The following is a 26,321-nucleotide window of genomic DNA, read 5'->3' on the forward strand; positions in this document are numbered from 1 at the left end:
AAGTTACCACACCAGCAGCTCAGGGCCGGTCAGGTGCAGAGGTCAAAGTGGTGCCCAAAACACATAAGCTTCAATGGAAATAGGGGTGCCCTGGTACCAGTCTACCAGCAAGTAAATACCTGCGTCCTCGGAGGGCAGACCAGGGGGGTTTTGTAGGGCACTGGGGGGGGACACAAGCAGGCACAGAAAGTACACCCTTAGCGGCACAGGGGTGGCAGGGTGCAGAGTGCAAACAGGCGTCAGGTTTCAGATAGGAATCAATGGTGAGACCCGGGTGTCTCTTCAACGATGCAGGCAGGCACGGGGGGCCCCTCAGGGTAGCCACCACCTGGGCTAAGGAGAGGGTCGCCTGGGGGTCGTTCCTGCACTGGAGTTCGGTTCCTTCAGGTCCTGGGGGCTGCGGGTGCAGTGCTGGTTCCAGACGTCGGGTTCCTTGTTACAGGCAGTCGGCGTCATGGGGAGCCTCTGGATTTCCTCAGCAGGCGTCGCTGTGAGGGCTCAGGGGGGGGTCAACTCTGGCTACTCACAGGCTCGTAGTTGCCGGGGAGTCCTCCCTGTAGTGTTAGTTTTCCACAGGTCGAGCCGGGGGCGTCGGGTGCAGAGTGGAAAGTCTCACGCTTCCGGCTGGAAATGTGGGGTCTTTAAAGTTGCTTCTTTGTTACAGAAAGTTGCAGTTTCTTGAACAGGGCCGCTGTTCTCGGGAGCTTCTTGGTCCTTTAGATTCAGGGTAGTCCTCTGAGGCTTCAGAGGTCGCTGGACCCTGTTGGATGCGTCGCTGTTGCAGTTTTCTTCGAAGTAGGGAGACAGGCCGGTGGGGCTGGGGACAAATCAGTTGTCGTCTCCGTCTTCACTGCAGGGCTTCAGGTCAGCAGTCCTTCTTCTTCTTTAGGTTGCAGGAATCTATCTTCTTGGTTCTGGGAGCCCCTAAATACTGAATTTAGGCGTGTGTTTAGGTCTGGGAGGGCAGTAGCCAATTGCTACTGGCCCTGAGGGTGGCTACACCCTCTTTGTGCCCCCTCCCTGTGGGGAGGGGGGCACATACCTATTCCTATCGGGGGAATCCTCCTTCTACAAGATGGGGGATTTCTAAAAGTAAGAGTAACCTCAGCTCAGGACACCTTACGGGCTGTCCTGACTGGGGGGGTGACTCCTCCTTGTTTTCCTCATTATCTCCTCCAGCCTTCGGGCGAAAAGTGGGGGCAGTGGCCGTAGGGGCGGGTATCTCCATTAGCTGGGATGCCCTGTGGCACTGTAACAAAGGGGGTGAGTCTTTGAGGCTCACCGCCAGGTGTTACAGTTCATGCAGGGGGAGGTGAGAAGCACCTCCACCCAGTATAGGCTTTGTTCCTGGCCTCAGAGTGACAAAGGCACTCTCCCCATGTGGCCAGCAACATGTCTGGTGTGTGGCAGGCTGGCAAAAACTAGTCAGCCCACACTGGAAGTTGGGTATGTTTTCAGGGGGCATCTCTAAGATGCCCTCTGGGTGTATTTTACAATAAAGTGCACACTGGCACCAGTATGCATTTATTGTGCTGAGAAGTTTGATACCAAACATCCCAGTTTTCAGTGTAGCCATTATGGTGCTGTGGAGTTCGTGTTTGACAGACTCCCAGACCATATACTCTTATGATTACCCTGCACTTACAATGTCTAAGGTTTTGCTTAGACACTGTAGGGGCATAGTGCTCATGCACTTAAGCCCTCACCTTTGGTATAGTGCACCCTGCCTTAGGGCTGTAAGGCCTGCTAGAGGGGTGACTTACCTATGCCACAGGCAGTGTGAGGTTGGCATGGCACTCTGAGGGGAGGGCCATGTCGACTTAGTCATTTTCTCCCCACCAGCACACACAAGCTGGCAAGCAGTGTGTATGTGCTGAGTGAGGGGCCCCTAGGGTGGCATAAGACATGCTGCAGCCCTTAGAGACCTTCCCTGGCATCAGGGCCCTTGGTACCAGGGGTACCAGTTACAAGGGACTTACCTGGATGCCAGGGTGTACCTATTGTGGAGACAAAGGTACAGGTTAGGGAAAGAACACTGGTGCTGGGGCCTGGTTATCAGGGTCCCAGCACACTTTCAAATCATAACTTGGCATCAGCTAAGGCAAAAAGTCAGGGGGTAACCATGCCAAGGAGGCATTTCCTTACAATGACTAATTGTCATTTGACAAAACATCAATGCAATGACCTCCTCTGCTTTTTTCGTTCTTGAAATTCTGAGGAAGATCTGTCCTTTTATTCCACAAGACATGCAGAAACTGGTGGCTACTGCACTTGTGCTTTCGAAACTCAATTATTGCAATGCACAATATGTTAATCTACAGCATAGACTTGTAAACAAATTACAAATCCTGCAGGACTCCGCAGCATGTATGCTACTTAGGATCCCTGTGCATTATTCTGGTCGCAAGCTTTGGCTCAGTTCTACTGGTTATCTGTCTGCAAGCCCCTTGACTTTAAAGCACTTTGCATCACTTTTAAAGCTTTGAGTGGCCTCGGTCCAGAATATTTGAAACAGAAATTAACTTGGTAAAGCCCATCCAGAATCTTGCAGTCCTCCTCAGCCCTTAATGTGATGGCTTCCAAAGCTAAAAGAGCTCACTTGGGAGGAAGGCGTTTAATTCACTGTACTGCCAAAACATGTAACACTCTTCCTTCTCATCTGAAGAAATGTACAGACGTTTTTTTGTTTTTAGGAAAGCTCCCAAAACATGGCATTTTAATCAGTAGGTTTTATTATTTTCTTCCCTTGTCAGGATCCCCTTCACTAATTTTCTCATTTCTGATGGATACAAATACCTGTGGATTCCTCACCTAAAGAATTTCCCCCACGCGCCAGCTTTCAACAGAACTTTTCTTCTAGCTTTGCACGTCGACGATGATGTCACAATTTCCTGACACCCACGCAACGCCGTATGACATCATCCAGGCAATAAGAGGTTCTCGTCGACGTGCAGACGTCAGTTACCTTTTTTCCGTGCCTTCGAGTAACGTTTTTTTCTTCCAGGCTACCAGGGAGCTACAGTTTCACTTTGGTGTAACAATGTCGCAGCCAAGAAAGTCGGGTTTTAAACCCTGAAGGGAGTGCGGAGGTCGGATGCCGGTCACAGACCCACATGAATATTGCTTGTGGTGTCTCAGTTCTGACCACGAAGTCGAGGCGTGTGGTTCATGTCAACGCATGAATCCAAAGTCCCTGAAAGAGCGGGAGGCCAAGTTGTTCCTGGCACCGTCCAAGAAGAAGAATCAATCAATCAATCAAAAAATTTGTAGAGCGCGCTACTCACCCGTGAGGGTCTCAAGGCGATGGGGGGGAGATGGGTCACTGGGAGGGGGGGTTACTGTTTGAACAGCCATGTCTTGAGGTTCTTTCTGAAGAGCAGGAGGTCTTTGGTTTTACAATGGTTGGTGGGGAAGGAGTTCCAGGTTTTGGGGGCGAGGTAGACGAAGGACCTGCCTCCTGTGGTGGTGCGTTGGATGCGGTGGACTGTGGCTAGTGCAAGGTCGGCAGATCGGAGGTTGCGGTTGGGAGAGTGGAAGTCCACTCTTTTGTTGAGGTAGGTTGGGCCGGAGTTGTGGAGAAAGGAAAACATCATCACCGGGAATCTTCTTCTAAGTCCTCAAGATCTCATCGGCGTCATCGGGACTCTCGGCGCCGGCATGAATCACGGCGCCAGTCGAGCAAGGACCGCTCCCGTTCGAGGTTGCCATCGGCTCGACGTCGACCGACTTGGGAGGTCAGCCCAACTGTTACGCCTCCAACGACTCCGGCTTCACCGACTTCTCCACTGTCGGTTTAGGAGGTTGATCCACATTAGGAGCCGAGGGCTTCTCCGGTGCAGATGGAGATGCCTGAGCCGACACCGGCTTAACCTCAAGTATCGGCTCCACAAAGTTATCTGGCGTTCCCGGCACCGGGCACGGACCCGGCTGCATTCCTCAATGCAATGTTTAACATCTTTGCCACCATGGCGCCGGGTGGTGTGCATGCGGGGCTGTCAGGTCTATTTGCCTTCGACATGGGTGTTCCGGCTTCTTATAGACCGACGCCCTTCATGTCCTTTCTTCCTTCAGGAAGTGCTGGTTCGGCGCCAGCACCTAAGGCGTCGCCTAGAAGACCGGTGACGCCGTCGACGTCCACCGCCCCGGCGCCAATGAGTTCGCCACAGCTCCAATCGACCTTAAAGAAGCCTATGGCGCTGAGGGATCCGGCGTCGGATGACTCAGAGGATCAGCGCCGACCGAGGTCTTTGGCGTTGGCTGACGTCTTATCGTCACTGGAGATCGAATCCAGGCCCTGCTCCAGAAGGTTAGCTCTGAGGCTGCTAGAGGAGAAGGAATATGAGAAGCAGAACTTGGAGGAGGGAGAGATTATGGAGCCGTCAGGGGACCTGCAAGGATTGGACACGGCAAGTGGTTTAGACACTTCCCCAGAGTGGGACTTGGCGTCTCCGGGGGAGCATACAAAGGAGGCTGCCTCTTTTCATGCCGTGGTGCGGAGGGCAGCAAACTTTTTGGACCTTCCTCTTCCAGCTGCGGATGTCAAGACCAACATCCTTACTGAGGTGTTACATCCAGCATCAGCTGTGGCGGAGCCTCTTCTTCCATTTAATGAGGCGCTTATGGACCCTATGAGGGAAGTTTGGAAGAAGCCTGTGACTTCGACTGCTGTGAACAAGGCGGTGGCAAGGAGATATCGAGTGGCTTCAGGTGATCTGGCGTTTTTATCCAAGCACCCGACTCCGGAGAGTTTGGTTGTGCAGGCTTTGTGTTCCTCGCGCTCTGCTCCAGGATCTTTTCCAGGGGTTCCTGCAGACAGGGAGTCTAAGAGAATGGACCAGTTGGCTAAGAAGGCGTTCTCTTCATGTAGCATGTCTCTGAAATCTACAAATGCTACTTGTATTTTAGGGCGTTATATTTATGCTCTTATGGACGAGGCCAAGGGGCACCCTGGATTGTCTCAAGAGGTGCGCACCCTTTTGTCGGATGCTCAGGCGGCGGCGACCCAGGTGATTCAATCTGGACTAGACACCTCGGACTCGGTGGCCAGGGCTATGGGCAAGTCCATAGCAACAAGGCGGCACGCCTGGCTACGATCGTCAGGGTTCTCTCCTAATGTACAGACAACACTGCTTGACCTGCCATTTGATGGAGACAAACTATTTGGGGCGAAAGCTGACTCTGCCTTGGAGCGATTTAAGGAGAGTAGGGCCACGGCGAGATCTTTGGGACTGCAAGCTGCCACCTCCTCTTCCTTAAGATCATTTAGGAGGTTTAGGGGGTTTGGGCGTGGCTCTTCCTTTCGTGGCAGGCTCCAGTTGTCAGGACTGCATTCTTCAGGAACTCTCCCTTATAGATCCCTCAGGGGCAGGGGAAGGGTTTGCACTAGAGGGGCCACCCAGCAGCACTCTTCCTCTTCCTCCGGGGGGTGCAGCAGGGAAAGCAGCCTTAGTTCTCCATCACTCCCTGTTCACACATCTCCTGTAGGGGGGAAACTGTCTCACTTTCTTCGCATGTGGGAGTCAATAACATCGGACTCATGGGTCATCGATATTGTGGGGAAAGGTTATACTCTCCCAGTTCGGGAGTTTCTGCCTCCCATCCCTCCCCGCCCATCCTTCTGTTCGGAAGACCATCTTCTGTTACTACAACAGGAAGTGTTAACCCTTTTGTCGAAAGGCGCAGTGGAGTTGGTTCCAGAGCAAGAGAGGGGTCAGGGCTGCTATTCAAGATACTTCCTGATCCCTAAAAAAGATGGCCGGTTGAGGCCAATCCTGGACCTGCGGATTTTTCATTGGTTGCTCAAGCAGGAAAAGTTCAAGATGCTGACCCTGTCACAGGTTCTTTTGGCGTTGAATGAAGGAGATTGGATGGTGTCTGTCGACTTGCAGGATGCTTACTTCCATATTCCGATCCTCAAGTCGCACAGGAAGTATCTCCGGTTTGTGGTGGGGTCGCAACACTATCAGTTTGCGGTCCTTCCATTTGTTCTTACTTCGGCCCCTCGGGTCTTCACAAGGGTGATGGTGGTCGTTGTGGCAGAGCTCAGAAGAAGGGGGATAGCGGTATTCCCTTATCTGGACGATTGGTTGATCAAAGCCAAGTCTCTGGAGCTCTTGCGGCATCACTTGCAGTCGACAACTCAGTTGTTGTTCGATGTGGGCTTTTCGGCGAACATGCCCAAATCTCACCTAGAGCCCACTCAACGCCTCCTGTTCATAGTGGCAGTACTGGACACAATATTGAATCGGGCCTTTCCTCCGCCTCAGCGGATTCAGGACATTCAGGCGTTGATTCCAATGTATCAGAATGGAGCGGTCGTTCCAGTCCTCAAGGTCCTTCGTCTGCTTAGTTTGTTTGCTTCTTGCATTCTGCTGGTCACTCATGCACGCTGGCACATGAGGGCTCTTCAGTGGTAGGTCCACAGGCAGTGGTTTCAACACAAAGGAGATCTCAAAGAATCGATCAGGATCTCCAGAGACACTGCAGTGGATCTTCGATGGTGGGCTGCGGTCGGCAACCTTTCTCAAGGAAGGCCGTTCTCGCTGCCTCCTCCAGTGGCCACAGTTATAACGGATGCCTCCACTCTAGGGTGGGGAGCTCATCTGGGTGACCTGGAGGTCAAAGGCCATTGGTCTCCAGTGGAACAGAGGTTTCCCATCAATCTGTTGGAACTGCGGGCGATACGTCTGGCTCTCAAGGCCTTCCTTCCCTTCGCGGTCAGTTGGTTCAGGTCCTGACAGACAACCCTACCGCGATGTGGTATATAAACAAGCATGGAGGAGTGGGGTCGTATCTTCTCTGCAGAGAAGCTCTTCAGCTCTGGTCCTGGGTTCAGGACCATTGGATTTGCTTGGTAGCAAATCATTTGGCCGGAGTTCTGAACGTGCGTGCGGGCGATCTCAGTCTGCGCATCTCGACCGATCACGAGTGGTGTCTTCATCCAGATCTGGCCCTTTACATCTTCCAGAGGTGGGGATATGCATAGATAGATCTGTTTGCCACACGGGAGAACGCGCACTGCCCGTTGTTTTGCAGCCTCCAGTATCCAATGCAAGGAGCTTTAGGGGACGCGTTTCAGATGTCCTGGAAGGGTCAGTTGCTTTACGCGTTTCCTCCCATACCCTTGATTCCTCGGGTTTTGAGGAAGATCCGCCAAGACCGTGCCCAGGTCATCTTAATATCCCCAGATTGACCGAGAAGGGTGTGGTATTCAGACCTTCTCCAACTCTCTCTGTGTCCTCCGCTCCGTCTCTCTTACAGGGAAGACCTCCTCTCGCAGTCGCAGAGGCAGGTTCTACACCCCCACCTCCAGAGCCTGCACCTTCATGCCTGGAGATTGAACAGGGCAATCGGAGTTCCTTTTCTCTCCCGCCAGAGGTTGTGGAAGTTATTTTATCGGCCAGTCGACACTCCACCAAATCTATCTATGCAAGCAGGTGGGGCAGATTTGTGAGTTGGTGTGGAGCGAACCAAATTGATCCCTTGAGGGCCCACTTATCTCACATCTTGTTGTTTTCTTTATTCTTGGTACAGGGGGGTTGTGCAGTTGCCACTGTTAAGGGTTATTTATCCGCGCTGTCGGCTTTTCTGTGCCTTCCAGACCAACCCTCTTTGTTTAAGTCGCCTATTGCATTGAGGTTCATTAAGGGTCTCACTAATAAGGTTTCGCCCTCTCCGTTTGTTATGCCACAGTGGGATCTTAACTTAGTATTGACCTTTCTTATGGGTTCTCCATTTGAGCCAATGCACTCTTGTCCATTGAGGCTTTTGGTTTTGAAGACTGTTTTTCTGGTGGCTATAACATCGGCTAGAAGAGTGAGTGAGCTCCAGGCTCTTACTGTGGAACCCCCGTATACTTCCTTTTACAGGGACAAAGTGGTGTTAAGGACCAAGGCGACTTTCCTCCCAAAGGTTGTTGCACCCTTTCATTTGGGACAGTCCATTACTCTCTCTTCCTTCTATCCTCCCCCCTCATCCATCCAAGGAGGAAGAGAGGCTTCACCGACTGAATCCAAGAAGAGCGTTGAGCTTCTTCGTCGACAGGACGAGGGAGTTCAGACAAGACGATCAGCTCTCCGTTGGTTACGTGGGAAAGAGGAGAGGCAAAGCTGTCCACAAGAGAACGCTTTCCAAGTGGGTCGTTCTTTGCATCAAGTCATGTTATTCTTTACCAAAGAAAGAACCTCCTGTGGGGCTCCGAGCCCATTCCACCAGAGCTAAGGCTGCTTCGTCGGCCTTGGCTAAAGGTGTTCCTGTGGTTGACATCTGCAAAGCGGCAACTTGGTCATCCCTCCACACTTTTGCCAAACAGTATTGTTTGGACTCTGAGGTTAGGAGGGATGGCCATTTTGCATGCTCGGTGCTGCAGGATTTCTTGGTTTGACCATTCAGGCACCCTCCACCGAGTGCGGTGCTGCTTTGGGACTCTATTCTTTAGGTGAGGAATCCACAGGTAGTTGTATCCATCAGAAGAACAAGTTACTTACCTTAGGTAACGTCTTTTCTGGTGGAAACATTAGCTACCTGTGGATTCCTCACGGTCCCACCCGCCTCCCCGTTACCTGACTGGTCTTACCACGAATTCCTTGGGTGAGTGCCCGTATATTGTACATATGTATATGCTGATGCAATGTTTATATATGTGTATATAGTTAAGTCTATATATATATATATATATATATATATATATATATATATATATATATATAGTTAAGTCTATATATATATATATATATATATATATATATATATATATATATATATATATATTCCTATTGGTTATGTTTCATATTAGTGGAATAAATGTTGGTGTATAATTATGATTTATGTGTTCATATCACATCTGTGGTGTCAATGTTCTCTTGTTTGCCTCAAAGGCACGTAAAAAATGGTGATAACTGACGTCTGCACGTTGACAAGGACCTCTTATTGCCTGGATGACGTCATACGGCGTCATATGGGAGTCGGGCAATTGTGATGTCATCGTTGACGTGCAGAGCTAGAAGAAAATTTCCGTTGAAAACTGGCGCGTGGGGAACATTCTTTAGGTGAGGAATCCACAGGTAGCTAATGTATCCACCAGAAAAGGCGTTACCGAAGGTAAGTAACTTGTTCCTTTTTTCTGTTTTCTCCCTTCTGCAGCGGGAAGCGCCTAGACGCCTTCAGGCAGTTTAATTTCCTTCATTTCATTTCATGGAACTGTCTGCGCTGAACATGGCGAAGCCCCATTTTTTGGAGATGTGATTCTACTGATATCCAGGGAGTTTGAATTTGGCTCTTCGCAGCACATCAGTCACATGCTTTTTTTAAGCATGATTGTGAACAGACATAATAACCTGTCCAGTGGTTTCACAGGCTATAGTGCTGTTTGATGAACACATTGCCAATCCCCCATTGGCCGTTTGTAAGAAAGTCTACTAATAGAGAAGTCCTTATCCTAGAGTGTACCACCTAGGAGTAATAGTCATAAGAACCCTGACAGTGCACCTCTCGATGCAGTTGTAAATCTGAAGTCTAAATGCTTGACCCATAAAATTCTGATAGTAATACGTTGTACTAAAATAATTATGAGCTATGCTGGAGGAGCAAATGCTGCCCTTTATTTTGTCCCCAAGTTCATTCCTGCTCACCACAGAATTGAATCACAAAAGCATAACCTGAAAGACCACCCTATGCAGCTGTTGCATAGCAAAATCAGGTTGGCTTAATTGATTGTGAAGGACTGGGTGTATAATGACCACATCATCAAATGCAGACTTTAATGCTTTCTACGCCACGTGAAGGAAATTATTTTCTGGAATATCTTGTTCCCCAAGGAAATCTTAAGTACCAACAATCCAGAAGCATTTAAAGAAATACAACAACCTGGTAGGAAAAAGAGTGCAATCTGTGTTGTAATTTATCACAAATAATGTTTTGTATAAAATGTACATTCTCTATTTCCCCATTCCTTTCATTTTGTACACACCTGCCTGTAGGTTGTCCAGGTATACCATTCCATTTCTCCCCCATTTTCCCATTGTCTTCCCACTTTGTTCTTACCTGTATTCCATAACCGTTGCTGTGACAGCTGAGAAATGCTCGCTATCTGTTGTGGCTGGAGGCTGTTAATTCATCTTGCCAATAAATTATTTCATAAAGAACATTAACGGAACTAAGGTGTATTTATAATAAGCTGCTACTGGGGCTGTTGAAATAGAAGCAACTATAGCTCCTAGCGGACAAGGGGGCCCTCTACATACGTCCTTGTCTCAAATAAATACCTTAGCTTGATTCAAGTATACTACACAATTGAAACGGAACTCAAAAAGTTCAGGCTTACCACCTTTGTGTCATTCTTTTGTTGGAGAAAAGTGACTTAAGCACAGTAATCAAATTGGTTACTTAGCATAGTCATAGCTGATATGCCACAAGCACATGAAGTATTTCAGTTCATGCTACATCTAAAACACTACCAGTTATAATTCCTACTATTTGGCATGGAATCTGCACCAGGAGTGTTTATAAAGTATTTGCCAGTATTTTATTCAATGAAGGACACAGCATACTACCTCATCCTAGTTGACTAGGTGGTGGATAATAACTCATTGTAGTAGTGTCAGAATGCACGAAGCAAGAATGTACTCCCACTGTCTCAGAACAGACATTCAGAACATGGTTTAGTTGGAAAACAAACCCTTAAATAGAGGGCACATTTGTTATGGATGATTACTGTCTTCTGGCGGTCACTAAATCTGACAATGTGGGTAAAAATGAGATGGTTGAGTTCGATTGCCTATGCTTTCCTGAATGCAGTACTAGACATGAGATTCATTCAAGAGTAATTGCAGTGTATATGGTCACAAGCTTAAAGAAATATAGGGATCTAGTGATTCTTACTATGGTTGCTTTGTCATGGCAGAGTTTCCCCAACTAATAAAGGGGAGCTATGCATGCGGTATTTATTAGGTGACTACAGATACAGATACAGAAGCATTCTCCGTGAGATAGGGATTACAAATGGGGCCCTGGGCCATTCCTTTTTTATTTTTTATTTGACAGCCATTTGGGAATGATAAAATAAAAATTGCTAAAAGCACCCAGGAGCACAAAAATTGAAGAAAGCTGTCTTGTAACACTTAACAGCTTCTAGAAGCTCGTGAAAAATATAAAAACATTTACAAAGGCAATATCTCAGCACTTTCATTTGTAAAGGTGAGGCATTTGCTTATTTGTTGTGTATTGCATCCCCTTAAAATTGTATTTTGATCTCTGTGGTTAAATGTTCCTTTGATGAAAGTAGTTTTCTAATAATTAATTTAACCAAGAGCTCCCTGGGACTATTCTCTACTTTTAGTCCTGCAGATGTTGTTTCTCTTTCTTTTCCCATACTGGTCTCCCATCTAGATGGCAGTGTATTTCTAGCTCTGTCAGTGCTTCTGGACTGGGAGATAATATAGACTTTTGGGGAGTTTAGGATTTGAGGCCAGGCTTAATTTGACTCACTTGCATTCATATAATGGCTTGCACAAGTGTGGATATATTGTGAGCAACGTTTATTTCATATAGTGCAGTGTTGACATCCTATAGGGATCGACATTCTTATGTTTGCTTTGCTTACGTTGGCTCCCAAATGAGATTCTCACTTATTGGTTATCACTTAGACAAACACAATCCATGAAGAAGCATTAAAGACCGAACTTTGGAATCTCTGCCCTTCATAGTTCAAATTTCTTTGTTCTTTCTCAGAGATTTGAGGCCTCTGATTTGCCATCTGAACCTCTGAAGGGCATGCAACACTCACACCAAGTCTCAAATCTCACTGAATGATTTCCCCATATCTCGTATAAAGGGTCATTCAATACCAGGACACAAAACTACAAAAAACTGAAATATAGGTTATTTGCACATGAAGCAAGAGAACCCATTGAATTAAATTCAGAAGATCCACAAAACATATTAAACTACCTCTTTGGATCTTAAGTTTTAAAGCTGCTTTGAATAATCAAATTGTTTTTATTTGATCTCAGACTATGGTTGGGATATAATTTGAAATCAGGTTCTGCAAGTATTTTGTGCTGTGGCACTAATGTGCTATGGGATACCCTGTTGATTACTTAAGACGTTATTTTCTATGAGACAATTTTTTTGCGATTGAAGCTTACAACACACGCTAGTTTTGGTTTGAAGCTTCTGGAGGATCTCTTTCTTGGGGCCCCTAATATGGATCGTGTTTCAGTAGCACAGACAAGACAGTACCACTCTCCTTTATATTAGGGAAATCTACTACAGTCCCAAATGAGAAATATGCTACCTGTAATCTGTGAGCCTTCTTAGGTCATACAGCTCATCAACATTATCTATGTTCAGGCTGTGTGGTCTTGCATCTCTGTGCAGAGGAACAAACGAGCTGTCCGGTGGCGACACAGATATGTGAGATTGAAAGTCTGCTTTTGAATGGGGCCCTCACACATTAAGAGCCCTTTGTTTAATTTTATGGCACATGCCACTGGTACTTGCAGGCCTGCATTTAATTTAAGGTGCTGACGGACTAAGGGGGGCAGGTGCTGCTAAGGTGAGTTACTGTCGTTTCAGGTACCATTTAACACGAGATTAACCAAGTTTAAAATTATGGGATCGGTTGCTGGAAATGATGTTCGTCTGGTCTGCAGATTTTATGTAAATGTTGTCAGTGCTGATTCTTCAGTTGAAGTGATTAAAGTATCCCGTTGAATAGTGTATATAAACAAACAAATGGCTTTTCTATACTTGTTTTTAATAGATGTGATATTTTCTTTGATAGGTTCTCAGGGATTATTTCCCATCTATCTTGTCCCTGGCTCAAACTTTGTTGCGATCGGCAGATCAAAGTGCAGTCTCCTTCGGCAGCCTCATGTATAAACATGCTTTTGAAGTATTTGACTCCTACTGCCAGCAGGTATGTGTAACTCGAAATAGGTGCAGAAGAAAAACAAGCAAATGCTAGTTAAAAACATAGTACTTCATACATTTTTTGAATTATTAAATTGGGTGGGTTACAGTTATGCACAGTTAACGGCCAAGACATTATTGATTTATGTCTGTCCCATCGATCTATCTATCTCTCTATCTATCTGTCATTTATTTATACATTTATTTATTTCGTATTTTTATAAAACATTGCAAACCCCAGGATAGCCTCAGAGCACTTTGGTTTAGTTACACAGATTAGAGGTGGATTTACGAATCCATAGTGACCCTAATCCTAAACCAGGTGATGTGTTAGCAAATGATAAACAGTACCTAGAGCTCTAGAGGGGGGAATAATGGTAAGAAGGGGACCATATACGGCGCTGAGAGCTGGTTTTAGACATCTGACCAATCGGAGTCAAGCTCAGGAGGTGGCAACAAAGGAGTGGGGCTAAATATATATTTGCTTCAATTGTAGACATTTTAGCAGTCTTCTAAATCTGAGGAAGTTTGGTTCAGGTCTTTGATATTTTGGCGGGAGTACCATGGAGATAAGATGCTTGAATCTGAGTGGTCTTATGCCTCCACGCTTCCTGTTTCTGTGCAATAGAATACACAGTACATTGTGATTAACCGTATTTTCCCTCCACATACACACTTGGTGGAAAACGCTATGCTAAACAGATTTCTCTAGATCTCTGCTGTAGTGATGTCACCACTAGCTCCCACTCCTGAATGGTGCTTCTACTCATGAAAGAAAGAAACATGCTTCCTCTGCATTTCCTCGATAGTCCTTTGCACATTTACAGTTTTTCAGAACACATTGATAATAGCCATCAGTGCACTTCAATAACTGAGCTGCCCTTTTTTATAAGAAGCTCTATCGTAAGGTCTCTACAAACAAGGTTTCTTGGGAAAATCCCTTGCTAACACAAACAAGAATCCTGCGCAGTTTAAAGCATCACATTTCATGGGCCCCAGCAACCCTAATTCTGGAGTTTTGAGGGTGTAATTAGTGTGCCAAATTGACAATTAACCCCAGTTCTAATTTTTGGCAGGTAATGTCTGACATAATATTTTGTGGGGAAACTGCAAGATTCCAGGTCCTACTTCTCGGAATAGGGGACAATGTGTGGTATTACCATGTTATCCCCAATTCGAGGTAAAGAACTTGGAGTGGGGCAGTAATCCGCAGGGCAGCCGTGCATGCAGGGCTGCTCTAGCGGATTGTGACCTCCACCCACAGTGAACCCATCGGGATTACCAATCCCGGAGAAACCCTGGCAGTCTGACTGCCAGGGTCTTAATGTTGGTCGGACTGCCAGCTTCATAATGAGGCCCTTAGTGTTTAAACTGATAAACAAATAAACAAATACTGAATAGAAATGAAGGTGTTCTGGTCCTGGAAATGGTACATGGGATTACTTTCCAGCACTGCAGTGATAAAAGATTGCATATATGTTGCATTAAGTAGAGAGTAACTACTAAAGTACCTATACTGAATGGTATGGGTATTTGGAAAGGCAATACCACTCTTGATAAATATTTTCTGGGTATGTGATTACGACCTTGTTCTCCGCCAGCCTTTTCATGATGGGCTCACGTAGAAGAGGTGTAGGGAGCCACAGGGGGACTCCTGCACTGCCCATGCACTTGGCATGGGCAGCGCAGGGCTCCCTCTGCCCAGCACTCTCGCAAACTTTGTGAGAGTGCTGGTTCACCCTTCAGGCGACAGCATTGCCGCTGGCTGGATTTTGAGCCAGAGACAAAGCTGCTGCCTGTTTCCCACTGGGCTGGTGGGCGGAAACTGAGGTTTCTGCCGGTCAGCCTAGCGGGAAATACCTAATTGGTCTAGTGGGGTGGTCGCCATTACGGTAGCAGCTTCCCTGTCAGGAGTTTGGCAGACAAGTTATCCCGTCTGTCAAACTCATAATTAGGCCCCAAATGTGTTTTCTAGTAATTTTTAAAAAAAACTGTGAGATAATGTTAGGAGGGTATTTTTTATTTGTCGGAGACTCTTTGAATGGGCTGTTTTTTCACAGGATTCTATTTTTCGTTTAGAAAATTCTCTTTTCTCCTGGCAACATTTTATTTCGGATCTTGTTGCCTTTTAAAGTTTTTTTTAATTCTTTTTGCGTTTCTTCTCAGGTGGTCTTGACATCTAAATGCATTTTTCATGATGAAAATAATCTTCGGTCCAGTGTGAAGGAAAGATGTTAAATGGAGATATGGCCTCTTTGTGCCTTTTTTTTGTCCAAAACACTCCAACATGGAGCCACACCCATAATACTAAACTCATAGTTCTCATGGTGTGCCAATTAAGACTCTGTTCGTAATTGTAAAATACAGACATTGGTCTCTTCTCGGAGCTCTCATTTAGAACTGGTGGTATTGTTTACACAAATGTGATGGTCTTTGTAGTACTTGACTCTTTTCACTTGGCACCATGAAAGAGATAGAGCAACGTACAGTGATAACTGTCTATTATATGTGATTAGGGATCAGAAATGTAACCTTTAGTTCATTCTTATTTCCAGTTCAACTTAGGAGCCCCTGAACTTAACAGCCCCTCAATGGTTTCCCTTCCATTGCATTATTCCCTCAATATTCTCCAAGAGCGTAGTCCATCAAACTAGTGGGTGTGGGGTGGGTATGGAGATTAAGTTCTCTGCCTCCAGTTAACAGAGGCCCTCAACTTTCTCGAGACTAATGTCATGACTTTGTAACATGCATCATTTCACCTGTAAACAAACAGCGCTGTAGTTATTATAGTAATAGATACATTGTGATGAATTCTAAGCCATCACATTCCCCTTGTGGCAGAAAGAAATGTTGATGTGTACTTACCTACCTGCATGATACCCCAGGAGATCTTCCACATTCCATGCTTCCTAAGGTTGAGCCATTTCCCGTTAAATGTAGCTGAAAGTGTCATCAGGTCATTTTGATTGGCGTGGGTAAATGCACATCAGGGCATGTACTACACTTATTTAAACATAATTGGTATTGTTATTCCTGTGTGCCATAAGTGAAAACAACACATTTCATTTACTTTTTTGCAAGTCCTTTAAATTAGGTTTTTAATATGATGAAAGAAATTGAGGTGACTTTTGGATTACACCCAAAAAACTCTGAGTGGCATGCATAGTAGCATCATTCATACAAGTACCACTGGACACATAAGAGTAAATGGAATGCACAGAAAATGTAGAGCAAAACAGTTGTAGTAGATGATAGTACCCCAAAAACTGTTGTGCATCTCTGTTGGGTTAGACTGTACAAGGAGGGACCCTTAAATAAAGTCTTTTTATGCCATTCGACCTCCACTGCTAGCAAAAACAAGTCAAGAAACCGGTAAGAAAACTTTCTGTGATGTCCTCAGTATAAAAGTTTCTTGTGGTTAACAGAGAGATGAGGAACATCATACCAGAACTTTTGCTCTCATTCACATGAGAATTCCCATATAGAATTATGTTATAAACTTTTCAGTGGTAAACACAATTAAACAGACCAACACCCTCTTCACAACCAATTCACAGTTGTGAGACATCTCAGCAAGGAGTTTCTACTAGGATCTATTCTAAAACTTCAAACAATGGAAGGGAATGACTCTGGAATGGATTCAACCAGATAATACAATCAATATTAGACATTTGGAATTTTGGGAGTGCCATTGAAGAAGACGAAAATGTGATGGGCAATTAATCTCAGCCTCTGGTAATCCCGCCCATCATTTTTTGCCTGCTGTGCTGCCTCAGACATGAACCAGGCACATGCAAATCAAGCTTGGTCATACTCCAACTGAAACAGTATTGCCTAAACTTATAGGCCAGGTCTCCTATAAATGGTAATGTAAAGCAACACCAAACTGGATTTGGCCTATTTCTTTGCTTGTGAAGGCCTTGCAGAAGATGCAAGAACTGATTCTCATTGCCCCTAATAGAGCAAGGAGGGTTTGGGACACTACGTTTTTGATTGTCAACATTTGCATTTGGTCCCTCTTCCACTCAGAATAAATCTGTTTTTAAAGCAGGATGACAGTCTCTGCTACGTTAGTCTTCCAATGCCTTAGCCAACACACCTCGAGATTGAGTGGTTTCAAGAGGGGCGTTGTGCTTAATGTCGATATTGTGGAGGTCATTCTGGCCTCCTTAAATCCAAGTAAGTTTATGTGAGCCAATGGGTTACATTTATTTCTTAGTTCCACAGAACAGGTTTAGATTTCGACCCCTTTGAAACTCTAATATATGACATACTGTGATTTACTCTTTCCCTTGCCGAGCAAGATTTGGCAGTTTGTTTTGGAAAAGATTATCTGCTTCTTGTGCTTTCCTAACCAGTGTTATTTATTCAGATCGCCTTTTGTAGTGTGGTCTATAAAATGTCTATTGTATCATTGTTATTGAGGAGTGGGACTTAGGTTCAGTATTGACTAGCTCTTTGTAGATTTCACTGACCCTAAAATAAAGAGATGACCAAACCTATCATCTTACATCGATTACCCATCGCTTTAATGTCTGCGGTGGCTAAAAAGACCCTTCATCTGGCAATTGCGCTTACTCTTTGATGGTCATTGCTCCTTCCACTGTCCTTAGCAGGGGTATCATGCTGGCTGACATTTGCCTGGCAGCTGCTTGATGTTATCTACATACCTTTGCCAAACATTACTGTCTGCTGGCTATAGTGCAAAGTGATGTTTTTCACAAGATTCTTGATTAAATTGCAATACTAACTCCCAGAGGGCACTGATTTGGGACTCGTTCATAAGGTAGGGCATGTGCTGTAAAAAGATCCAGCAGAAGGAAACGTTGATTGGATTCGGTAACAATATTTCTTGTGGATACTATGGGGGTCATTACAACATTGGCAGTAAAAGGCGCTTACCACCATGCAGAAGACCGCCAATACACAGCCGAGGCACACACATCTCAGAATCCGCCGAAATACAGACACCCACACAACTCCGCCACACCAAAGGTCAGTGTTAAAGTGCCGAAAACAAAACCTCCACCTCCAATTCCACGCCAACAGAAACACGCCCATGCTATTACGACCCACGAATCCACGCGGCGGTCTTTCAACTGCGGTATTCCATTGGCGGTATACACCGCCGTGCTCAAAATACACACATAACTCCAAAACACCGCCACATTGGACAATTCGAAATACACACACCTGATACACATACAAACACCACTCCCACACACCCAGTACAATATAAAACACACACCCACATCACCCACAAACCCCTACGACCACAATTCACGGACGAAGGCCAGAGAGACAGCACAGCCAAGACAACACCACCATACAGAGGCACACAACACCATCACCCACACCACATCCACGCACAAAACACCACACACCACTACACATCACCACACACATCAACACTCACACCGCCCCACACCTCACACACACCACCCCATGTCACGCCAAAGACACCCCCGCTTCTCCGAGGAGGAGCTCAGGGTGGAGGAAATCATCCGGGTAGAGCCATAGCTATTTGCCTCACAGGTACAGCACACCTCCATAGCCAGGAAGATGGAGCTATGGCGCAGAATCGTGGACAGGGTCAACGCTGTGGGACAGCACCCAAGAAATAGGGAGGACATCAGGAAGAGGTGGAATGACCTATGGAGGAAGGTGCGTCAACGGTCCCCAGGCACAACATCGCGGTTCAGCGGACTGGCGGCGGACCCCCACCTCCTCCCCCACAACTAACAACATGGGAGGAGCAAGTCTTGACCATCATGCATCCAGAGGGCCTCGGAGGAGTCGGTGGAGGATGGGACACTGGTAAGTCAAATCTTAACTATCATATCCCCCACCCTACCTGCATGCTATCACACACCCCGCCCTCACCCCCTCCCCTATCACTCCAACTCCTCACTAATGTACTAATAACACAAACCACACATCCCAACACCAAGCCCTGCATGACACAACTAAGCATGGTCACCCCCCACTAAAGCATGCCCACTGCAGATACCCATAACACCCCCTAACCATCATCACACAAGCCCCCACACAGGAATGCCTGCACTGGGGTACACAGACACCCACCCATTGCACACCATCACACACACAAATGCATTAATCATGCTCTTATGCCCCTGCAGGAACCCGAAGGACCGTCACCACACCAGAGGGTCCAGACAACACCACTCCACCCCCAGAAGAGGCCCACAGTGACGATAGCAGCTCTGCCCTACTGGATCCTGATGACCAGCCCGGACCATCGTGGGCCTCGGGACAGTCGGTTCCCCTTGCACAGGCACAGCCCAACACTGACCTTCCACCCTCTGGTAACACCAGCACAGCACCCGCCCAGCGGGCCCATACCTCCATACCCAGGACAGGTCAATCAGCGGTGTGTCCACCACTACAGGGAACCCAGGATAACCCACCACCCCAACAACAACAGGGACCTGGGGGCAGTGGTAGTGGGCACACGGTCCAGGGGAAGGAGGCACAGGAACACAGGGGAACTGGGAGTGCTGCTGTGCGACAGGGGGCGGACAGGCCAAGGGAACACACTGTCCACAAGGCCCTCACCTCCATCATGGGAGCATACCAGCACTCCCAGGAGACGATGGCCACGGTCCTGGCCAAGTTTCTGGAGACCCAGCGCCTGCAAGAGGACCAGTATTTGGGGTTCAGGGAGGAGCTCAGGACCATCAGCTCCGCTCTGGGCACCATCGTAGGGGTGCTGAAGGACATACAGAACACCATGAGGGACACCGTGGCACTCCAAAGGGCCCCTGACACTAGCCAGGACGATGAACTGCCCACCACCTCCGCCGGCGCTAGTGGACAGGATGCCCCGCCACAGGACCACCACACCAGCACCCCACCCCCTGCAGACAGACAACCACCACGCAAGCGGTCCCTGAGAGCCAGGAACAGGACAGACCAAGATGGCAAGACCCCCGCCAGGAAATGAGACCACCCTGATTGTCCCCTCACTGACCCACTTTGTTACCCTGTCCATACTTGAACTGCCCCAGCTCCACTTCCTATGCCCAGATGGGCAGCGCACCTGTGAGACTAATAGACTGGACTCTGCCATGGACATTCCTCCGCCATCACCCATCCTCATATTACAACCCCCTCCCATTTCTGAGCACTTCAATAAACACCCTTGAAACACAAAACAATCTGGAGTCAGTCTGTGAGATTGTAAATATGTATTATCAATGACAGAGTCATAATGCGTTTCCCATTGTAAAGCCAACATACCTATGTCACACATCACAAGTCCTTGAAGGATGCAAGCAGATGACACACGTTGGTAACCACACCTGTGAAACCGTAATGGAAAGGTACAACTCAGTTACCAAATACTGGTTGAAATCAACAGACAGGATAGAGGTAGAAGTGTGAAAGTTAATGTAATGGTAAAAATGAAAATGTTCTCACCTGTCTCTCACTGGAAATATTGCTGTATGACTGACTCCCTGTTGTCGTTGTCTTCTTCCTCAGCTTCCTCCTCATCACTGTCCACAGGCTCCCCAGGCTCCACAGCTGTCACAACACCGTCATCTGGACCATCCTCCTGCAGAAAAGGCACCCGGCGTCGCAAAGCCAAATTATGAAGCATCGAGCAGGCAATGATGATCTCGCACACCTTCTTCGGTGAGTAGAATAGGGAACCACCTGTCATATGGAGGCACCTGAACCTGGCCTTCAGGAGGCCGAAGGTGCGTTCGATCACCCTCCTAGTCCGCCCATGGGCCCCATTGTACCGTTCCTCTGCCCTGGGATTCCTCACTGGGGTCAGTAGCCATGACAGGTTGGGGTAACCAGAGTCCCCCAATAGCCATACACAGTGCCTCTGGAGTTGAGCCATCATATCAGGGATGCTGCTATTCCGCAGGATGTAGGCGTCATGCACTGAGCCAGGGAACATAGCATTTACCTGCGAGATGTACTGGTCTGCCAAACAGACCATCTGAACATTCATGGAATGATAACTCTTCCTGTTTCTGTACACCTGTTCACGCCTGTGGGGGGGGACCAGAGCTACATGGGTCCCATCAATGGCACCTATGACGTTGGGAATATGTCCAAGGGCATAGAAGTCACCTTTAACTGTAGGCAAATCTTCCACCTCAGGGAAAATGATGTATCTCCTTACGTGTTTCAGCAGGGCAGACAACACTCTGGACAAAACGTTGGAAAACATAGGCAGGGACATCCCTGATGCCATGGCCACTGTTGTCTGGAATGACCCACTTGTAAGGAAATGGAGCACTGACAGCACCTGCACGTCAGGGGGGATTCCAGTCGGATGGCGGATTGGTGACATCAGGTCTGGCTCTAACTGGGTACATAGTTCTTGGATTGTGGCACGGTCAAACCTGTAGGTGACGATTACATGTCGTTCTTCCATTGTCAACAGGTCCAACAGCGGTCGGTACACCGGAGGATTCCGCCAACTTCTCACATGTCCCAGCTGACGGTGCCTACGAAGGACAACAGCGACAAGTCAGTCATTTTTCATCCAGGTATGTACCCATAGTTACATACAAGACTACACCAATCATAAAACCCTTCCTGTATGTGTGTTGAGTGTAGGCCTAGCTTTGTGTGACGCAGAGGTAAATGAAGCCATGTGGGCCCCTGAAATGGCGGCTGCCTGACCTCTAAACTGAGACAATGGGATTGTGGGGTAACAGCGCTGGCGTTGCGCACCGTCGAGGTAGGCGGTCGTAGACCGCGGCGCAATGCTGCATTGGTTATCATTGGACCCTATGGGTCCCATGAGCCAATGAACAGGTGCGCCGGCGGTGATGATGCGCACCGCCGCAGACGTCACTGCCATTTTCTATCTGTTCAATCACTAGATATCTGACCTTCGACAGGAGAGGACCTACACTGCAAGTGCTGCTGTGACCTCGGTCTTGAAGCGACGATGGCTGCTGCGTCTGGGGAAAGGGCCCCTGCCTTCACTGCTCAGGAGTTGGAGAAACTGGTAGATGGGGTCCTCCCACAGTACACGCTACTCTATGGTCCTCCAGACCAACAGGTTAGTACACAGGGAGCACGTTGTATGGGCTAGGCCTGGGTGGAGAGGGCTGGTTGGAAGAGGGAAGGGGCAGAGTTCATAGAACATTAATGCATGTGAATGAATGGGCCACATGGCCAGAGTAGGGAGGGGGGCCACTCACATCGATGGTGCAGTTGGTAAGGACTGTTCCTCTTCCCTTTGTGCATGTCATGTAGGTCAGCGCCCACCAGAAGAGGGACATTTGGCGTGCCATCGCCAAGGAGGTCCGGACCCTGGGGACCCACCAGAGACGGGGCACCCACTGCCGGAAAAGATGGGAGGACATTCGCCGCTGCAGCAAGAAGACGGCGGAGGCTCAGCTGGGGATGGCCTCCCAACGTGGGAGGGGTGCCCGTCGCACCATGACCCCCCTGATGTTCCGGATCCTGGCGGTGGCCTACCCGGAGTTGGATGGGCACTTGAGGGCATCACAGCAGACACAAGGGGGTGAGTACAACCTCATTCTGCGGAGTTTGCGCACAGTAGAGGGGTCTGGGTGGGGGAGGAGGCCTGTGGGTGTATCTAGGCCAGCCAGAAACACCAAGACTAGGCCCCTCTGTAATGCAGCCCATGTGGCACTCTACCCCACCTCAGTAGAGTGTCAAGTCGAGGTATAGTTGCCCCTGTGGCATCCATGTGTGCAGATGTCCACCATTGCCATGTAGGCCATATCCCAGAAATTTCATATGCAGAGGGCAGGATCACGGCGTAATGCAGGGGGCTGCTGTGTCTGTCTTGTCCGCCAACTGTAGCGGTATGCCATGCACTCAACATGTCTTTCTTCTGTCCCCCCCCGCCTTTTTCTGCTCTCCCTGTTCTTTTGTACATCAGCATCATCAGGCGGAGGTACAGTGACACTGGAGCACGAGGGAGTTGCATCCCACATGGCCATGGAGGGCCACACCACGGACTCGGAATGCACCAGTGGGACGGAGGGCGAGGGGGGCTTCACGTCGGCCACCGGATCACCAAGCAGCGGCACGGACTCGTCCGCCGATGGGGGCTTCCTTGTGGTGGCGGCACCATCTGTGTGCCCCACTTCTACAGGAACAGCCGCCACCTCCCCTACCAGCACCGCCCTCCCAGCAGCCCCTCAGCATTCCCCCGTGCCCGCTCAACCAGGAGGGTGGGCATCACCTTCGCCCCAGGCACCTCAGGCCCTGCCCCAGTCACCCCTGCTGCCCTCAGTGAGGAGGCCATTGACCTCCTCAGGTCACTCACTGTTGGGCAGTCTACCATTGTGAATCCCATCCAGGGTGTAGAACGGGAGTTGCAACACAGTAATGCATTCCTGGAGGGCATTCATTCTGGTCAGGCTGTCCTTCAGCGAACCCTGCAATCTCTGGCCTCAGCACTGATGGCAGCCATTGTCCCTGTGTCTAGCCTCCCTCCTCCACCCAGACCCAATCCCCTGTACCCCGGCCCATCCCAAGCACACCTACAGACCACCATGCACACAAGTCAGCACACACAGGTAGCTCAAGCAAACATAGGCACCACACAACCCACAGGCACTCACGCAAGCCTTACCCACATACAGACACAGCAACATCCACTGCCTCCACTGTGTCCCCCTCTTCCTCTTCTCCCTCCTCCCTCCCAGTCTCGTCTCCACACACACACCTGCATGCACCACATCTACAGGTACCATGAATCGCACAAGGACACCCAGCACCCCAAGCCGCTCACCTGCACTCACCACCTCCACTGCCATTTACACGTCCCCTGTGTCCTCTCCCAGTGTGCCTGTGACGCCCCCTCCCAAAGTACACAAACGCCGGCAATCACACACCCAACATCCATCCACCTCACGACAGCCTCCAGTACCTGTACCTGCACACAAAACACCTAAAGTGACACCTCCTACAACCACTTCCTCTTCCTCCACTCCCAGGCCCCCTCCAACTACCCATCCCAGTGTTCGTCAGAAATTGTCCCTCTGTAAAGTTGACCTTTTTGCCCCCCCCCCCCTCCATTTCATCAGTCCCGTCGTAGCGCCTCAGCCAAAAAACTCTAATACCAGTGGTGCCTGTTCAAGGTATGTGGAGTGCACCGGCCACCAGGGCAGGCAGTGTGACCCGGAGCCAAGGCACTGGCAGCCCACCCCCTGTAAAGGCTCTGAAATTGGAGAGTGGACGACGGGACCGTGTGAAGACTCCTGGTGGGAAAACAACTCACATGGGTTCCAAGGGGATTGGAGAGTCAGCTGTGACTCCACCAAAGCTGGGGAAGGGCCAGAGGAAGTCTGCCCAGCCTGTTGTGAGTATCACTGCGGAGAAGGGCGGCATCATTCCCGGCGGTCGAGACCAAACCGCCAGCACCGTCGTCACTGGTCAGGAGACCACCGCCGGAGTCATCGCCCAGGAGGGACAAGTATCGTCACTGGTCAGGAGACCACCGCCGGAGTCAGTGCCCAGGAGGGCCCAAGTATCGTCACTGGTCAGGAGACCACCACCGGAGTCAGTGCCCAGGAGGGCCCAAGTATTGTCACTGGTCAGGAGACAACTGCCACCGCCGGAGTCAGTGCCCAGGAGGGCCCAACTATCGTCACTGGTCAGGAGACCACCGCCGGAGTCATCGCCCAGGAGGGCCCCGGCTGCCACAGCCCAGGTGGGCTATGAGGGAACGTCATGCAACACACCAATGCCCAGTCTAGGGAACGTCATGCCACACACCAATGTCCGTACCAGAACCGCCATGGCAAAGCACCGCTGAAAAGTCCCGAACCGCCGTGGCAAAGCACCGCTGAACAGTCCAGAACCGCCATGGCAAAGCACCGCTGAACAGGGCAGAGACCGCCATGGCAAAGCACCGCTGAACAGTCCAGAACCGCCATGGCAAAGCACCGCTGAACAGGGCAATGACCGCCATGGCAAAGCACCGCTGAACAGGGCATGCACTGGGTAAGAATGAATAGACCGCCACATCAAGCATCCTTATCCCATGTGCAGCTGGGACAGTGACGGGACAGGAACTTTCACGGGGAGGCTAATCCAGTCTGGGCACCAGTCCCCCTCACGAGCCACTGGCGGATGTTATCTACTTGCGAAATTGAGGCTTTGCACTCCCCAGGATGGCACAGTGGGCAAACCACCCACTGTAGAGACTTGAGAGACTGTGGCTTTACACTCCCCAGGATTGAACAGTGGGCAACCCACCCACTGTAGAGACTTGAGAGGCTGTGGCTTTGCACTCCCCAGGATGGCACAGTGGGCAAGCCACCCACTGTAGAGACTTGAGAGACTGTGGCTTTGCACTCCCCAGGATGGCACAGTGGGCATGGAGCCCCGTCGTGGATCTGGCTTTGCAGTCATCCGGCTGAGGTGCCCCCCCTTCCCTTCCCCCTGAGGTGCCTGTAGTATTTCTATCTGATGCCCCGGCAGTGTTCTCTCCGATTGTGGTCATGTATCTTTTGTGGGCCTCGCCCATGCATTTTTGGACTAGTGGTGCACGGACATTGATATGTACATATCTGCACTACTTCTCGTAATGTATATATTTCTGCCAGATTTTCGTATATATCTGTATATTTTTGCAAGACTTGTTTATTGCAACATTACAATGTTTGAACGGATTTCGCTTTGTCTTTGCATTCTTCCAGGGGGATTGTGGGTTGTTACTGTGATGTTTGGAAATGCATTGGTGTGTATGTTGTAATATGCGAGGGTGGGGGTGTTTCGTGGGTGTCCCCCTAAATTTTGCCTCCCCATGTCATAGGTGCAGTACTCACCGTTGTCTTCGGCGCCTACGTAGATGGTGGTCATAGAGGAGCAGAAAGACAAGCGCAGGGAGTATTTGGAGTTCCGGCTCCATGGAATCCTCCTTCCTAGTGGGATGTGCTCAGGTGAGCGTTTTCCCATTGCAGCAACTGTTTCCGCCGTGTTTTTATCCACGGTGAATCCGCCCCGGAAAAGGTGGCGGATTGGCGGGTTGTGATACTATGGGCGGTACATTGTCTTCCGCCTGTCTGTTGGTTGTGACCGCCGTGCTGCTTGTCTGTACCGCCATGGCTGGCGGTGTGTTAAAGTGGCTGTCTTTGTTGGCGGTTTTCGCCAGGGTCATAAATCCCTTTTTTTTTTCGCCGGCCTGTTTGCGGTATTACCGCCGCTTTAACACCGTCCGCCAGGGTTGTAATGACCCCCTATGTCTTCATGCATAATCCTCACTGCCACCCCTCCTCGTCTTGTAGATATATAGTGTTTATGCAGCTAAGCAATGTTTGTATTTCTATCTAAATATATATAAATATATATGTGTGTGTGTGTGTGGTACAGTTCAGCGAATGTACATGACATGCCATGTTTGGTGCAGATTTGGTCAAGGGGGGGAGACAAGGGGTTAC

General features: G+C 48.8%; 1 protein-coding gene across 1 annotated transcript in view; it reads left to right on the top strand.

Moving 5' to 3' along the window:
- FANCD2 (FA complementation group D2) overlaps nt 1–26,321 on the top strand; it is a 1,182,674-nt gene that overhangs the window by 226,858 nt on the left and 929,495 nt on the right. The window contains exon 16 of the mRNA XM_069206781.1: nt 12,782–12,916. Within this exon, the coding sequence (XP_069062882.1) occupies nt 12,782–12,916 (135 nt within the window). The remainder of the gene's footprint in view (nt 1–12,781; nt 12,917–26,321) is intronic.

The sequence above is a fragment of the Pleurodeles waltl genome, chromosome 9 (assembly GCF_031143425.1).
Source record: "Pleurodeles waltl isolate 20211129_DDA chromosome 9, aPleWal1.hap1.20221129, whole genome shotgun sequence".
Classification (NCBI taxonomy): domain Eukaryota; kingdom Metazoa; phylum Chordata; class Amphibia; order Caudata; family Salamandridae; genus Pleurodeles; species Pleurodeles waltl.